The 18217-nt window shown below is 30.2% G+C and overlaps 2 protein-coding genes across 2 annotated transcripts; both read right to left on the reverse strand.

Annotated features, from left to right (window-relative positions):
* Positions 1-2898: 2898 nt before the first annotated feature.
* LOC105337956 (uncharacterized) lies at positions 2899-7284 on the reverse strand. The gene is made up of 8 exons (XM_034483596.2): positions 7108-7284; positions 6954-7012; positions 5604-5747; positions 5374-5457; positions 4487-4564; positions 4054-4213; positions 3901-3932; positions 2899-3699 (listed from the first exon to the last, which is right to left on the reverse strand). Exons 1-8 carry the CDS (start codon positions 7170-7172, stop codon positions 3236-3238), a joined length of 1086 nt encoding a protein of 361 aa, XP_034339487.2. The 5' UTR covers positions 7173-7284; the 3' UTR covers positions 2899-3235.
* A 4790-nt stretch (positions 7285-12074) lies between these two features.
* On the reverse strand, positions 12075-16074 carry LOC109619972 (uncharacterized). The gene is made up of 8 exons (XM_020071337.3): positions 15967-16074; positions 15721-15867; positions 15497-15558; positions 15037-15171; positions 14403-14501; positions 13860-13977; positions 13683-13759; positions 12075-13414 (listed from the first exon to the last, which is right to left on the reverse strand). Exons 2-8 carry the CDS (start codon positions 15864-15866, stop codon positions 12756-12758), a joined length of 1296 nt encoding a protein of 431 aa, XP_019926896.3. The 5' UTR covers position 15867; positions 15967-16074; the 3' UTR covers positions 12075-12755.
* Between the last annotated feature and the right edge of the window lie 2143 nt (positions 16075-18217).

Genomic DNA, 18217 nt, shown 5'->3' on the forward strand with positions numbered 1-18217 from the left:
TAACATAAAAAGTCTTGCCACATTTAAAAGAAATCGAATCTCCAGTCTTTAGATAAGGACACGTGCCGCACCTTGAATCTCGCATTTGGAAACAACATATTTTTCTGGTGTTGAATGAAATTTAGCTCTTGTTAATATTTTCTTCAGATTTGGTGGTTGTCTTTGGCTATGGAGTAGGTCAGATTGTTTAATTAGTTGTTGAAGTTCTTGATCCCGCTCAATGATAGAAAAATTCTTTTTTGCTTCTTGAAATATATTAAAATGTTTGGGATTGTAGGTTGTAACAAAAGGAATTAAAAATGGATCTTTTTCCTTTTTTCTGGTTGTTCTGAGTATATTCTGTGGTATTTTCTTTGCTTCTTCTATGGCCGAATCTATTAGTTTTGGGGGATAATTTTGAGCACTAAGATACATTTTTAATTCCAACAAATCTTTGATCTTTGGTTTTTTCTTCACTAACAATAGTGCAAATTCTTCTTGATAAATTGTACGGGATATTTCTTTTGGTGTGCGTAGGGTGACAGGATTTAAAATTTAGATACTGATGAGTGTCCGTGGTTTTGTAATAAACATCTGTTGAAATTTTTGATTGGTTTTTTAAAACCATGATATCCAGAAATGAAATAGAACAATCACTGAATTCCATGGTGAATTGAATATTTGGATTTAAAGAGTTAAGAAGACTATGAAATTCATGAAGATCTTCCTCGGATTCTTCCCAGAAAATGAAGCAGTCGTCTAAATATCGTTTCCAGGAATGTTTAAGGTGTTCACTAATTTTTTGGTCTAGTTCCTTTTCAGCTTTTTGATACAAAATTTCTTCAAAATATCCCATTACTAAAATACTGTAGGTGGGCGCCATTTTTGTCCCCATTGCAGTTCCCTTGATTTGTTTGTAAAAATCTCCATCAAAATAAAACGTATTGTTTTCCAAAATAAACTGTATTGAATCTAAAATGAAGTCTGGTGAAAAGTCTCTCGGAATAAGCTCTGGGTGTTTTTCTATCCAAAATTTTATAGCTTGTAATCCAAAATCATGAGGAATATTTGTATATAAACTAGTAACATCAAATGTTACTAGAAGAGAATTTGGGGCTGTTGTTTCAGGAATTTTGTTGAGGAAATCCATGCTATCCCGAATGTAACTAGGGACTTTTTCACATATATTCTTAAGTAAAATGTCCACAAAGTTGCTCAGTCGATGTGTTGGGCATGATGGGCCTGCAACAATTGGTCGAAGCTTCAGATCCAAGGGTTCAGTAGTAGTAATATATGCTTGATTCTGATCTTTGATAGCGGTTTTAATATGATTACTTTTATGTATTTTAGGAAGTCCATAAAAATTACTAGTTTTCATTTCAAAATTTGTAAGATAGTCCAGTTCCTTATCTTTCAATAAATGTTCATGTTTTTTGCATAGGCGTTTCAAATCTCTTATGATTTTGTTGTCGGGATTTTCTGGTAATTTTACATAAAAGTTGTCGTCACTTAGATGTTGAAGAACAAGGGTTTTGTAAAACGTTTTGTCCATACACACAATTGCTCCTCCTTTATCGGCTTCCTTGAGAATGATTGTATTTTCATTTTGTAAGTTTTGCAGAGCTTTCTTCTGTTTGACGTTTAAATTATGTTTCACATGATTTTTGTTTTTCAATGAAGTTTAATGTATTGGCAAGTTCCACAGCGGGGATCGTTACACTTGCTGACAGAATAAGATTGACGTTGAAAAGAAGACTTGCAAAGTATCCCGAGTACAGAAAAATTAAACTTAGTGAACATCTTGATATTTGTGGCCACGGACAATTTTTAGTTTTTCTGTTTTATAAACTTTATACTGACAATGCAATTGAACGAAGGGAAAAAGAAAAACATTTTATAAAGTCACTAAAACCTTCGTTAAATAGTTTGATATAGACTGTTTCATCGTCTCTGATTTTGTTTTACTGTATATAACGCTATATAACTTTATTCTATGATTGTTTCCTTCAATAAGCATTATGACGTCATAGTATTATTGTTGACGTTATCACTAGGTAACGTAATTACGTCATAGTTTTAACGACTGTAAAACGTCTGAAGATTTTTTAACAATGAAAGCGCTTATGTTTTGCAGTTAGTGTTGCTTTTTTTCTTTTATTATATATATATATATATATATATATATATATATATATATATATATATATATATATATATATATATATATATATATATATATATATATATATATATATATATATATAAAATAAAAGAAAAAAAGCATATATATATATATATATATATAGTACTTTTTTAAGTATTGTTTTTGTAATTGAACATAACAGCATATTTTGTGGATACCCAATGCTTCCTTTATTAGAAAGGACTTACTTATAAATCACCAGTACAGTGCTCGACAACACATGACATGTTTAATTGCAACAATTAAAACTTTGAAAATTTTTTGAAATGTGAGCAGGTTAATGTTTTCTGTGGGTTGAGAAATTGTTTTTGTTTGTACTGTAATCGGAATAATTTTGACAATGTATTAAACACATGCTTATATGTACGTTCTTGAGGATATAAATTCATTGACAAGGCTTACCTACGAGAGCCAAGAACTTTGGTACCCTACCAACAATGGTGATGCCACACTATCGACATCATGACATTCAAATCAAATTTATCCATTCTTAAAGAAAATATGATTTATCAACGGCTTGACCTTGTAACAACTTTGTCGCAATGTCTTTGTTTCTTAAATTATTGATTAAACATAGCAAAGTTTGATTTTTAGGAACTGTAATTAGATTAACTGGAACACTGATATGAGATATATTCACTCTGGTCAAAATTTAAAGAAGACATCGAGGCAGAGCATTTTTTTCATTATATGGACCTTTCTGGAATAGTTGGTGTGAGTAATAAACCAAACATCATTTCATAACTAAAATAATTTAATTGTCTAATATTTCATCTTTGAAAATGACGTTGATCTTTTCAATAATCAAAAATTCACATTTCTCATTCAAACAGACCATTGCAGGCACTGCTGATATACCAAGGACAATTAAGATAAAATATGCGGGTCATTAGAGTGGAACATTAATAAAAAAAAAATTTAATATTATCTTATTATCTCCTTTGAAACACAATGAATATATTTTCACAATTTTTAACCCTTACGATCCTTACGAATCATCGTTTAGGAGGGATATGAAAAGTATAAATTCTATATCAAATTATATTACTTGTTTCAATTGGTTTCAAATAAACTCGGTGAAAAACGTGTAGAGCGCATAGTGTAATTTTCTGACAAACATCGTGATAAAGGTTTGAAGTCGGTAGACGATATCTGATTATGAATTGTTGCGAATGTGGGGAGAGATCGATGTTTTTGGATGAGAATGTCTGATTTCAATTCTTTGATGTCACTTGTTTGTAAGAATGCATAACCTTCATCCTCTAGAAGGTTTTTTTTCTTTGGAATGCAAGTGCTCTGATTTTGCTTCAGCAGCAATCGACTGTAATCCTCGTTGTCGTCATCATAATTATCAGAAATAACTGAGAGTAAATATTGACTCTTTGAGGAATAACCAGGCGATGATGCACCAACTTCTGCACAGATGTTACTATTCCCGAGGAGTTGTGAGTAACGAATTTCATCGTAACTGGAATCACGATCGGTAGCTGACGTTCTAGTTGTTGGCTGTGTCCGTCCTAACATAATGATAAAGTTAAAATAAAATAACGATGATACTCTGTATTTATTTACATGACTGTGGAAATAAAATAATTTATATTCTTTCACAATCTTTGCAATGAAACGTAAGATGTCATCAAAAGAAGGGTTTTTTAATTATCTGTGAACAAATGACGTCACAGAAAAATAAGACATTCTAAACAAATGATCTTTTATACCTTCATATCTGTTAATGAAAATCTCCATGAATCTGAAATGAACGAAATTAAGGTTTACATTTTTTTTAGCTATTTACAATATATGAAATATTTAACATTAATAATAGTATAAGATTAATCAGTGATAAAAAAAAAAACAACCCTGAATTCAACCTCTTTCGAAAACAAATAAATGCTCCACCAATGAAAACTGTTGTAATCGAACCAATGAAAAACAAGATTGGGTTTGACATTGAATTCTGAAGTCGTCTTTCTGAACTGTTATCGCTAGATACTGACGTTCCACTAATATTCCTCTTCTGATCAAAAGTTTCTGTAAAATTAAAATCTGAGAATTTTCACCATAAAAAAATTTATTTTCAAAAAAAAAAGTAATGGTGCATTTAACGTTTAAAGACATTGTTTAAATTTAATTGGACTTCATACTTTTGGTTATCACCAATAGGTAAATAAAATTTAAGGGTTTTAATATGTTTAAAGTAGCATATTTTCTTATTTATTGTTTTGTAAACTTTATCAATTTTTTTTATCTAAAAGTAACCTATTATCAACAATCATTGTTACAAACTTGTTAGAAAATTTTTACCAATATAAACATTCTCGATTGTATTTTCTTGAACACTGTTTCCTGAAAAAGTGGGCTGCTTTCGAGCTTGAGTGGTTGCTAAAATCAGTTTTAAACATTTTTGAATTAATAAGAATAAGATTTATAAAGTTTTATATGGCCAATATCCGCCAATTACTTTTAAGAATAATTTTTTTCAGTTATCTCGTAAAGTTAATACTTTCAAAGAAAGGAAAACATAGATACATTTGCATGCATTATTACGAGAGAGTATTTTCTTTTTTGTTTTACATTTTTAATGTATTTCTTTATCTCTTTTTATATCCTAGCGACATAACGTATATGATAGTGAAGAAAGGAGTATGAAGCAAATATTAATGTTGCAATACGAAATAAATCACAATATTTAAAGAAGAATCCAGTTTTTGTTAGTTGTGTATCTTGTATAATAAAAAGTAGCCTCTTGTAGCTACTTGGTTTTAAGGGGCAGCAAATAAATGATAAAACTTATGAATGTAGTCATAATACTGATATTGTTACTACATGTACATTGAGACTGAATGGTAGATATTTGTTTTCATATTAAATTTGATAATTTTTTTGTGTTGATTCATTTATTTAAGATTATTATTTAAATTTTTTTTTTTCAAATTAAAGGTCTAAAGTTAAAATAAAATTTGAATGAATTAAAACGTCTTTCGAGTTGTATATTTTCATAGGATAAATCTTACTCTATTTAGTCAACTAAAACGTGGCTGAAAGGTTACTAATACGTGATTTAATGACACAGCTATATCATTCAGTTACCTTTTCAGACCCTCCAGTCACATTTCAATGCTCTAAATAGAGTAAAATTTATCCCGTATTTGTTGTATGTTAGTCACATATTTTAAATAATAGATATTAACCAGTGTACTCTTCCTGACTTGCAGTTCCTTCAAAGACAATTGTTGACAAAGTAGTCAGGGTGTGATTGTTGGTTCGGGTTGTTGCTAAAAAGGATATTTTTATGAGCTCAAATATTTTATAATGAACTTTGTTTATATTTAAAAACGTATTTTGTTCTTTAATTTGTTTAACATGTTGACATCTGAAATAAAAATTACGTAAATTTATATTTGATTGGTGTAAAACCTACATGTATCATTCTGTGGTAAGAGACACCCAGTCTGTTTATCACACAGGTGAGCTCCACACTCACATGACGTTAAACAGAGATAGCCATAGAATCCCGACTTACAGAGTGTTTCACAATTCCATCCAATGCTTCCGTTCCTACAAACTTCAAATATAAAGTAACTAGAATTTGACCCTTGCGTGGACGGGTTGACATTGCATATGATATCGGACATTTACGAAATAGATACATTAACACACCGTTTTGTTTACATTTACATAACAAAGCTTTAAGCATACAATAATGCTATTAATTTCACTACACTCTGCTTAGTTAGAATAATCAAACTGTGTCTCGGGACAGGCCATCGACGCATTTAAAATGCCTCCCATATACCCGTAATGTAGCAAAAAAATTGCAGAATCGCTCCGAAACGATTTTCAGAAAATTAATGACGCTGCATTGAAAATAGCAGTAAAATTAAAACAAACCATTTGAGACTGTAAATAACTTTCATCAAAATTTAATTCATATCAATGAAGAATTCAACACTTTTTCACCAACGTTTTTTACTTGCTTTGAATTAAATTTACACACCATGTTGACATTCGTATTTCATATTAATACACTGAGTTAGCGTTATCTCCCGTATTTCCTTTGTAATGAAAATTTACATGTATTTGTAATATCGTTTCTGAGATTATCCATGCAAATGGGATATTGCTGAAACATAAACTAAAGAGCCACCCGTGATTTAGGGTGAATGTAATGCGCATGCGTTGATTATTAATTTGCGAAGCTTGATTGAGAAAAAATAAAAACAAATTGGTAATCTTCAAGTACCAATGATGTTTAAAATGTATAAAACAAAAGACAGTACTCTTACGATTTCTCGGTATTAAAGCCCAAAAATTCGAGTCTACTATTTTAATATAGTAGTATAGATATCATAAACATGTATCTTCTTGCCATTTAACCGGAATTGGAATGTGCAACAAAAGCAATAATAACACCTTGAAAAATATTGTTACTAGCGGTTTTAATTTGTTTACCATGTTATAAATTTGTAATCATAATTTACTCTAGCTAGCATTAAAAAGTTCTGTTTAATACTCTAATTCGCATATGTCAACAATGTTTGCTCTATGTTGAAGCACTTTGATGAATAAAGATCCAATACACACATACACAATAGGATTTACAGATACAAGGAGAAAATACAATTTTTTTAGTGTGAAGTAAAACTAGCTACTCTTTATTTTAATAGATGGATAGATAGATAGATAGATAGATAGATAGATAGATAGATAGATAGATAGATAGATAGATAGATAGATAGATAGATAGATAGATAAGAAAAAATCTACGTACCGACACATTCTTTAGTGTTGTTATCAAACTGTTCATTGTAGCAGCATATGCTATTTTTCCTTAAAAAGACATTTTCAATTTAATTGCATTCTTCATTATTTTGTCATCGAATTGGTGTCTACGCTTCCGCTTTAACAGTGTAAAATAAACATACCTGTTACATTTTTTGGCAGAGACCTTTAAAAGAAATAGAAGTATGAAACACCTCGACAGCCTCATGACGCCCTGAAACCAAAAATCGTGAGAAATTGTTAATTTTTAGGAAGTAAATGCAGATATAACAGGTAGACAAGGAAGTTACAAACAATAATAAACGGACGGAAATATCCTTATCAAATCAGAACAATGAATTACAACTACAATGATTTTAATCTGATCATCTGTACAATGTACAGTGTAACTTTAAATATTCAAACTATTGTTTTTTATACGACTCTCTTAAGCATTTAGTTGAAAACATTAAGGAAAAACACCAACAAACTGACTACACTTTTTGTTTGTTTAATTTCGATTTACCCATTAGTCTATGCATAAGAACTAGACTCTTCTTATTTGTAGAGATCCTAGAATTTTCCGTTTAGGGTTAATAGCGAGAAATAACGCTTCAATTGTCTTCGTGTTTATTACACTAGACACATGGATGGCATTGTAGTACATATATTGTACAGCATATACATGTGTACTCTCAACATTGAAAAATGAACCTCAAATTCAACAATACCAGCTTCTGTTTTGAGTGCATCCTACTACCTAATCAGTGGTAAATACCACGCTAATATATTTATGATTTAATTAAAAATCTTGTTCTTGTTAAATACTGATAACTAAACATTTCATCTATACTACTATATTAAAATAATAGACTCGAATTTTTGGGCTTTATTACCGAGAAATCGGAATAGTAATGTCTTTTGTTTTCCATACTTTAAACACAATTGGTACCTGAAGATAACCAGTTTGGGGTTTTATTCTCAGTCAAACTTCGCTTATTAATAATCAGCGAAAGTTCCTTTTAAAAAATCCGGAAATCATCTGGATTTTTTGGATTTTAAAATCTTGCGCATGTGCATTACATTCACGCTAAATCACGGGAGGTTTTTAGGTTATGCTTTGACAATATCACATTTGCATGTATAAACTCAGAAACGGTATTACAAATACATGAAAATTTTGATTGTAAAGTCACAAATTCTGTTCATATTAGGAAATGCGGGAGATTAATAGAATCATTCATTATTACGAGGGTGGGATAGTGAAATTCCACCGAGGGGACAAGATTCACGGTCTAGGACGAGGCTTTGCCGAGTCCTAGACCGTGAATCTTGGCCCCAAGGTGGAATTTCACTATCCCACACGAGTATATAATGAATGATTATTTTTCTCGCATTATATTACCTTAAAAAAAATGATGTTTGACAACTTTCTGTTATGACGTTCATAAGATTACTTTCAGTTTATCCCTCCGCGTGCTTCAAACAGTGCAAGTCAAAATGAGAGCATACGATAGTTTTTAAATTAAAAATATTATAAATTGTAATTAATTAAGCAAACAATTACTTAATTGACAATCTCAATCCACAAGTTTGCCTTTCCCTACAGCAGACAACGTTTATTTACGTTTTAAAACGGCGTAGTAATACACAGTGTAAGACAGAAAAATCTCACACTGCTGTCTCACACCGGACAAACCGATCTCACACCGGTGATAATGCGAGAAAACTCTTTCTCATTGCATTTAATATGAAAAATCCCGAAAGTTCCGAATGTCAACATGGTGTGTAAATTCGAAGCGAGTAGAAAGTGTTTGTGAAAAGTGTTGAATTCTTCATTAATATGAATTAAATTTTTAGATGAAAGGTATTTACAGCATCAAATAGTTTGTTATGAGTAATGTAAACGTTATTTTTAATGCAGCTTCATTAATTTTCTCCAAAATCGTTTCGGAGCGATTCTGCAAGTTTGAACTGTGATGAAGGTCTGTTCCGAGACACAGATTATTGGGAGTTGATTTTAATCAACTCTCCTGTGCCGTTACTCTGGCAAACCGAAAGTGAAACAGTGTTTGGACTGTAATGATTATGCCTAATTATAATAAACGTTTTGATGAATTAGATTTGGGTGGGGAAATGGACTAACCTGACTACCCTTGGAGTGGACTACTCCAAGGTTATATAAACAGCTGTGCTGTAGAGTCTGGGAGAGTCGTCTGGAAACAGCAGAGAAGTAACTTGCGATAGAAGGAAAAAAAATGAAAGAAGAAAGATAGAAGAGTTAAGAGGTAGGGTTAAACAGAGAATAGTGGCAAGAAAACCAGGGAATTGAGGTGAGGTGCTTGGTGTAGTAAATCTCAAGAAGATTGAGACACCAAGTACCTCTCTCTCAATAGGAACCGGTTAAAGACACACAGTACAGAAAACCCACCTCACACATTATCCCCATTTGTGATTGATACTGATTTAAACGTTACCCAATTAGAGAAAAATCATTGTACTAATCATTATATAATTATTAACTCAGGTAGAGTTAGAGGAAAATTTATTTCATATATTATCCCTGAGAACCCAGGACAAGACACGTTACAGGACCTAAGCACAAATCCTTGCCGCTGACAATACTTAGTTCTTAAAAATTCGATGTAACGTATGCTGAAGCATTGTTTTTGAAAGAAACTTATCTATAAACATTTTGAAAATAGTCAGATTTTATATAATACGAACGATTTAGATATTTTTATAGTCTCATGTGTTACTACGCCAGAGTGTAATAAAGTCTCGTTCAACCAGACGCTTGGCTGTCTCCGTAAATCACCGACAAGCAGATAGGTTCTCTTGCTTGTCGGAGATTAACGGAGACAGCTAATTGTTTCGATTACTAATACATAATTTGAAATCTATCTTTAAATATTACACAACATGATTCATATGGGGTTTCTCGAAATTCTTGTCGGAAAAGTCTAAAAATTAATATACATGTAATAAAAAAGTGCGTAATTTAAAAACAGACTAGAAACTAATTGCCTTGCAAGTTGATTTTAAAATAAATGATAATCGATAAAGTCAACTCCCCACAGTACTTCAGTACTTTGATTCTAACTATTGTAGACGTAAAGCTTAGTTGTGTAAATGTAAACAATACGGTCTGTCGATGTATCTATTTCATAAATGTCCGATATCATATGCAATGTCAACCCGTGCATGCACGAGTCAAAGTCTAGTTTTATATAACTTATCGATGATTTAAATTTGATATGTTTCTTTTTTTTTGGCGTTAAGTTGAGTGATGCGTCACAGATTACATGCATTTTATTTAGTTTTGGTTTTAAATGAATCCATTTTAATATCAAGGGATAATGATTCAGTTTCAGTATGGTTTTGATGCTGTTAAAGTCAAGACAATTGTTATCGGAGTGGGACTCAATCACGGAATATCGCAGATTAAGATTGTGTTTCAACATACACCTCTATACCCAATCCTTTAATTTTTTTCTTATTTTTGAATATGAGTATATAGCCAAACAATGATACAAAAATTTCTGACACATTCTAAGTATTTCATTTACATATTTATAATAGAAGCCCATGTCATTTCCTTTTGGTTATGAAACACCTGTGTCACATTTTTACTACATTTGCAGGGAAATATTTACATGTATTGATTGACAATGATATATCTCAGATGATTGAAAGCTTAGTATTTTATTTACTTATGTCAAAAATTACTAGAAGGAAAGTTTACTCATATTGGATACATGTGAAGATTCAACGAAACATAACATTAAGTGATGGTATTATTCTGATTCGAACGTCTTAGTAAATCTAGGTCATGTTAAAAAAGATTACTTATGAATTTTGCAACTGTCTACGCAAATAAGTCGATTGTAAAAAGCTCACAGAAGACAAAGCAGTTCTTCAAATGTGTTTTGTTTTATCGGGGACAAAAACTTTAAGAATTCAAACAAACAAGAAATATGCGTAGGTAAATTCAATGACAAATTTTCATTGCTCGTAAAGATTTGTCTTAATATTTCATTAATCGAACGCTTCAGCATGCGCTCTTCATCCGCTGTCTATGCAAATATTCCGTCTGGAGAAAAATACTGTTGTAAATTTAAACGTTATTACTTCATATTCAAATGGGGATTACTCTAGATACGCTACTGGCTCTACAAAATACTGAAAATGCCATTTTTGCTGATAATTTCTTATATCAGCTTATATTGTACTGTTATTGCTGACAACTGCTGATAACTACTGATAATTTTACTGTTGTAATCTGTTAGTTGCTACTTATTTGATATTTACTAATATTCACTGATGTTTTTGCTGAGAGTTCTGATAATTACTGATATTTAGTAAAAAAAAATGGCACTTTCAGTACTTTGTAGAGCCAGTAGTGTCGATGTCAAATAACTTAGAAAATGTTTTGCACAATAGACCGTTTGGGTCAATATTCAGTCAAAAAAAGACGTTACGTCGGCTTTGTTCATGTTACCGTCTAACTTTTTACGCTGCCTTCCAAATGCTTAAGACGGCTTTTTCGTGACGCGTCCTTACCAATGACATAACGTCAATCTAGAACAAAGCACAACATATGGTATTTTTACATAAAAATATACTATCACAAAATTATATAAGCTAATACTACAAATTGATAAATATTTACCTGTTTGAATTTTCTTTTGTTTTTTTTTTCATTAATTTATGAGAAGGTTACTTTATTGTGCTGGTGGTGATGGATCCTGCCGGCAAATGTATACACCAACGTTTTATCAACAGATAGAAAGTATCATAAAATATAATGAAAACTCACTGCTGATTTTCCTTAATTAAACCAAAGCCTGGCGGCATCAACAATTTACTATCGAAAGCGTTGAATTGTTTTGACTATGTTTCCTTGTCGTGAACCTTTTTTACCAGGAAATTATATCTTAAAATTGATATATTCCACGATTAATTTTATTTCGTAGTATAACTCTAATTATGTTAAAAGCCACTAATTCGATAAGTAGATTTTAATTTAGCATTTTAATTGGATAATCAATGTGTTACAAAGAGTTACAGAAATAAAAAAAATAATGAAATACAATTATCTATATAATAAAGGCTAAACAAAATCACATTCTCTTCGTTCAATTACCTTACTGTTTTTGGTGTTCTTATCACAGGTAATAGTGTTTATACATCAAAATCATGGTCTAACGACTAATCTCTTATAGATTTTGAATTTAACATCTTCTTATCCATTAACATGCTTTCAGACACGTCAGCGCATGTCAACATTATTCATCCAATATTAATTCTATAGTATTTGAAAAAATATATATATCCTATATGCATTTGAATTCAATATGAGATCAACGATAGGTTATTATGATAAAAAAGTGAATACAGAGTGAATGTATGAAAACCAGGCATAAAAACATGATACGCTTAAGTAATTCGAAATTATAATAGCTCAAACAATAATGAAAACGAGTGAAAAATATGTTGAGGCTATTCGTATTAAATATTTCTAAACGTTTTCTTAACCGTCGACTAAGCTTGAAATCTTTGGTCATTTTCTTTGGATATATTTTTTTTATGATAAATAAAAGTCGTATTGTTTTTGATGCACCTAATTCAATGTGAAGTTTTTCAATTAAAGCTTTTTACAACATATTCATATTTGTTCCAGTTACAGAATTGATAATTATAAAAATTTCTCTCCTTCGATATGTTTTACTTTTTATGTTTTTTTACTGTTTAGTATCCTATTCGTTTGCGATAAAGGAATGATTTTTTAACTTTCCTTCTGATTTCTCCCTCAACAAGGATGATCGGTAGATTTGCAAGATTCTCGTTCATCCATACTTATATCTGATTTTGACAAGCAATGAGCCAAACTGTACGGGCGGTTGTTTCTCCGACCGCCAATCATACCATTCTTTTTTACAGAATTTTGATTTACTTCTTCTGTAAAACGATCCAGTTCAGCATCTAACTTGATATCTGCTAATTGCATACTGTAATTAGGCAATACATGTTTCTTTTTACAACTTCTTCCCGTTTTGTGTCCTAATGTTGTGTTTTGAGGAAAACTCAGACTTTCATTTTCTATCTCATTCTTTTTTTGTTCTTCCTTTTTGAGTGACTGCTTGCTCCAAAGAGACACAAATTCCTCATTTCTTGAATCAGGATTTTTATCAGAAACCGTTTGTGAATAATTAATTTTTAATCTAATGTGATCGTATACATTTTGATCCATATGCGTTTGGTAGAGGTTATGTTTATCTGAATAATCGCACTCTCGCATCGGGCAAAAATTCGTGTTCCTACATGCTCCACGAGAACTGATTTCTTCTATACCCTGAGAATATCTCATTTCAGAGTACGGGTCTTCGTATTCTGTCACCTGTTCACACAAAGATGTTCTATTTACAGTAGAAAGTTCAGTGTCTTCTTGGATCACTTTTGTAACACCTTCTATAGAAATATAAACATTCAGTTAATTAACAAACATGAACCAAAAATATTAAGTATCGGCGCTTTGTAAAGTACTATTTACAATGAATGTTTAGAAAATATAACGAGTTTTATAAACACAAATCAAGCCAATGGTGTAATTTATTGTACCATATATTGAACTGTTCTACATGCAATGTTGACGCAAAAGACACATTATAAATAAAATTAGTTTTTTTATTTACGTATTCTTGTTTTTGAGTAAAAATAGAGATATTTTATTTCGTACCTTGATCTATACAGGGGCATATCAATTGTCTGATACATACACCAAGAAAACAACAGTTGAAATTCATATTCGCTCTTCTAAAGAAAAAAAACCTTGATTTTAACCGGTCAAGTTCAAATGTGTTACTTTGATTTTATTTCTCAAAATTGTTATTGTAATATTCCAGTTTCAACTTACCGCAAGTAGAATAGGAGAAAGCAACCAATGACAAAGAATGTGGGAAGTGTACCGAACAGAAAAATTCCAAACATTGTCATTTTTTTACTGTTGGCGCCATTGAAATTAATGCTTCCCCCTAGTTTATAGCAAATAACGGTCATTATATGATATTCAAAAAAAAAGATGTGCGTTTCTTCAGAGCTGTTTTAAAAGTTTGGTTCAACAAGAATCTTATTTGTTTTTACCAAATTCAGATTTGCTCAGAAAAAAATGTGTGATTTAACTTGATCAATTATTAAAATGTAATTAAACGAACAATAAAATGATTCAAATAAATGTTACAATAAATGTTATAAAAATTGAAAAATACAAACATAATTTAATTAAAAATAAAATGTCTTGCGTTTGAAATTTAGTAAATAATGTTGTCGATTTTGGGATTTATCTTTAAATTTGTATCTAACAAACAAAAGTGCCATATTTGATTAATTTGGTTTGATTTATTTTAAACAAAAACATCTCAAAAAACCTTGCAATACTTTTTCATGATGATATTTATACCTCTGTTTGTTGATATCTTTGTTGTGACGACTTTTGATACATTCTGTAAACTTGATTCTGGACGCTTCGTTGTATTTAACATGATAGTTGACTGAGAATCTAGATGTTAAAGAAATTAGCATATTCTATTTGATGATTATTAAAAACATTTTATAATCTGTTATTTAATGCATTTTGTAATGGAATATCGAAAATGAACTTTAAATAAATAGTCAATGAATAATATGATAATTTAAAGTTGTGAAATAAATTCGATATCTGTAAATCAATAGTCTAACTTTAAGATAATCATTTATTTGAATGTTTTAATGTACAAAAAAGATTCAGATAAAATAAAATAAATCAAGCAATTTTCAGAAAATATTTTTATTTTGATATTTAATTTTATTCACATAAAAATAAAAATCACCAATAAACAGTTATGTAGGATTTGTGTGATGGTGTAGTAAAAACAACATTAAATATTGAAAATCAGTTAAAGAATCATTGCTTTGGTGAAAAAGCTGATATGAAATATATACATGTATTTGGAATTCTCAGTTATTTAAAGATCAATATTTTATAGTTTAGGCATTTTATGTTTTAAAAATGGTATGATAGAAGGTAATACTACATTAAAATCAAAAACATATACAATTTGTCGGGATGCAGCCAGTTACAGTGTGACATTCCGATGTATTACATTGGCAAGGAACTCGACACAATCTTCCAAAGTATCCAGGAGAACAGCTTGATTTACAATTCCAGCCATAACTTCCGATCGGACATTCTTTAAAATAAAACAGAAATATTGTTTTTAAAATCTGTCAAACCGTAGATTAAACGTTTTAACACGTTTTGTATTCAATAGAAGATCAAATACAATTTATACGATAAGAGCCATTATGCATACTTTTTCTGTAAAAATCGATTAAGTTACGTTATGTCAATTATTATTTTATTGTGATTGATTTTGAAATTTGACTGTTATATATTTTTTGGGAAACAAATGTAATATTATAAAATAACAGATTGCTTAACGATATTGAAACTTCGTTACCAGTCATAATCTTACGCGCCACTTATAGATATATATCAATTGTCACAAAACTTACCTGTACAACTGTTGGTGTCATTATTCAAGTATTCATTGTAGCAGCAAGGATTATGAGGTTGTCTTCATTTTTGCAAAACAATGAATTGATATATTTCTAAGCAGCTATTTGAAAGCAAAACAAAATTTCTGTACTTTACAAATGAAATTATTGATACCGAATTTATTCAATGTTAGCAGCAAAAAGTAAAATATAAAGTTGTTTTATAACAAATTCCTGGGCACCTGTTACAAACAAATCCTTCGGGCTGATTGTGGTTTGGTATTTCTTTAGTTTGATTGTAGTTGTCGTTTGTCATAGAGTATTCCAGTAGAGCTTTTGTACAACGCAGTATCCAACAAAACGTTAAATGTAAAAGAATGTTTTTCATCCTAAAAAAACTTCATTTAACAATTATCATAGCAAATATAAGGATTTAAAACGGTTATAACACGGCTATTGTTTTTGAAAACAATATAAAGGAAAAATACCTTTATTACACAGCGTAGATCCACACAACTATTTTATAAGTCGATGAAATGATACGTGATTACGTATATAATTGGTTGATACAAACAAGCCTAATTTCTAGGCGGAAGGATACCCACCCAAAATTATTTCCCTAATATGATGTCATAAACATAAGGATAATCACATGCTGGACAAAATAAAATGGGCACTGTACAAATCTATATATTTGTAAAATATATGGAATTTGATTGAACATTTGATTTAAAAAATTCATAATGTTAATAAAATGAAAAATACGCCCTTAAGCGCTTTATATGGTTAAAAAAACAGTCTTTATTTTCAGAAAATGTCTTTGTGGTTTATTGACATTCAATCCTCAGCAATTTTGGATAACTGAACATATGGAAAAATGAATTATTTTTAAAAAAGTCGAAACTGCCCTGTTTTAATTTGTAATTAGAGTATAATCTAGGAAGAAAGTATATAATTTCCTTCCATTTGAATTCTTTAATAATAATTTTAAAAAACAAGGCTTGTTCTTTTTAAAAAATGTTAATATGTATAAAGTCAAGCGGAATTTATACGTTTTTCATGCCCATCGTATTGTGACATATGCGGGTAAAACCATCTGTCAGTTTTTTAGCTGATGAAAAAAAGGCGTTAGAATCCGATTTGATTTTTTTTTTCAATTATCCTACATTTGTGCGAGCTAATGTTTCAAAATGTGTTGTTAGTTAATTTCATCACACATTGATACAATTCCTGTCTTTGACTCAGTTGTATCGAATAGGACGCATATTCCAGTTGTGATGTAACCTAATAAAAGTTGTACCCAGATTTACACATTAGTATCTTGTATTAAATGTCTGCTGACAAAACATTTAACCTAGTAAATTGCATTATTCAAAAAGAAAAAAATGTTGCTTTTTACTCTATATTATGTACAAAACAATACATCAAGCTAAGTAATGAATAACCTTGTTAAAAGAATAACACAACGGTGACTTATTTTTAAATGCGGCATGATTAATCTAATATATGCAAAAAATGGGAAAGAATTCTATCTTAACCATAGACACAATAAATAAAAATTCCAAACTGTCAATGTGGCATTAAATTAATCAACATTAAAAACATTCTCCGCAATAACAAATGTGTATGATAGCGTTAATTATAATAGGATAATAACGTTCTGATACTTTGTTACATCCTTGATATTTATGTAATAAGGACGTTGTTATATATTTAAAAGCAATATACTTAACTTTCCCATATTATTAAATAAATTGAGTTTCAGTACTTGTTTAAAGTGATGATTCCAACATCGATAAAATCGAGGAAGTTGTTTTATAGCTTAAAATGAAGGGTTTTATTTATAAAGTATTTTAAATCTGATTTTTTCATGCAATTCAAATCAATTTCTGGAATGCAACTGTTTTCGTGTTATGTTAAAGGATTTAACAATTATTTTTAGAGACATTTCTAACAACAAATATTTTTTGGAGACATTTCCTCAAAAAAGCTTTAGTCGATTTCACTTGTCGTCACCGGAAAAAAACAAAAACGGGAATTTTTCAACTTTTTTGTTTTTTAAACATCTTTCTGTTATTTTTGATAAAGACGCTTTCTTTAATGAATGCATAATATGTAATCTTTTTTGAACCGATCCAAGGATTTCGAGATTTTGGTCTCCAAAGTCCTAATGTGAAAGTTTCCGTCGCGTAGTGTTGTTGACTTGTGCCCAAGAGACCGGGGTTGTGTCCCTGAGCCGAGTGCCGAAAGTTCTGTTTTTCTTAATTGTGTTTCAATTTAAAGTTTTATCTTTAAAATGATTGATTTTTCCAATTTCCGTTTAAATTTTATCAAAATCACAATACTACTGGGTTTTTTTTCAGTACAAACATATGGCGATATAAACCCCAAGAGAAGGTTAAATAGAATTTAAGTAGTGTTAAGCATGAAAGAAAGAAAATATAACAATTAAGAAATGTTAACTCATCTCAATAATCCATAAAACTAAATACAAATTCAAACAAAGCATCAGGGACCTCTAAAAAGATAAAGGTAGGATCTGGTGCCTATCCCGATAGAAGATCTTTCAAACGGAAGACCTCTCGTTACTCGCAAGGATATCGAGGGAATTTTGTTTTTAGATTTTGATATTGTTTATTTTGAGAGAAAAAAAAATGCTATAACAATAAATTGGAAATCAAGGCTGAATAATGTTTATATCGTTTTACTTTGACCTTGCATCTTAACATCATAAGCATC

The sequence above is a fragment of the Magallana gigas genome, chromosome 3, assembly GCF_963853765.1.
Source record: "Magallana gigas chromosome 3, xbMagGiga1.1, whole genome shotgun sequence".
NCBI classification, from domain to species: Eukaryota; Metazoa; Mollusca; class Bivalvia; order Ostreida; family Ostreidae; genus Magallana; species Magallana gigas.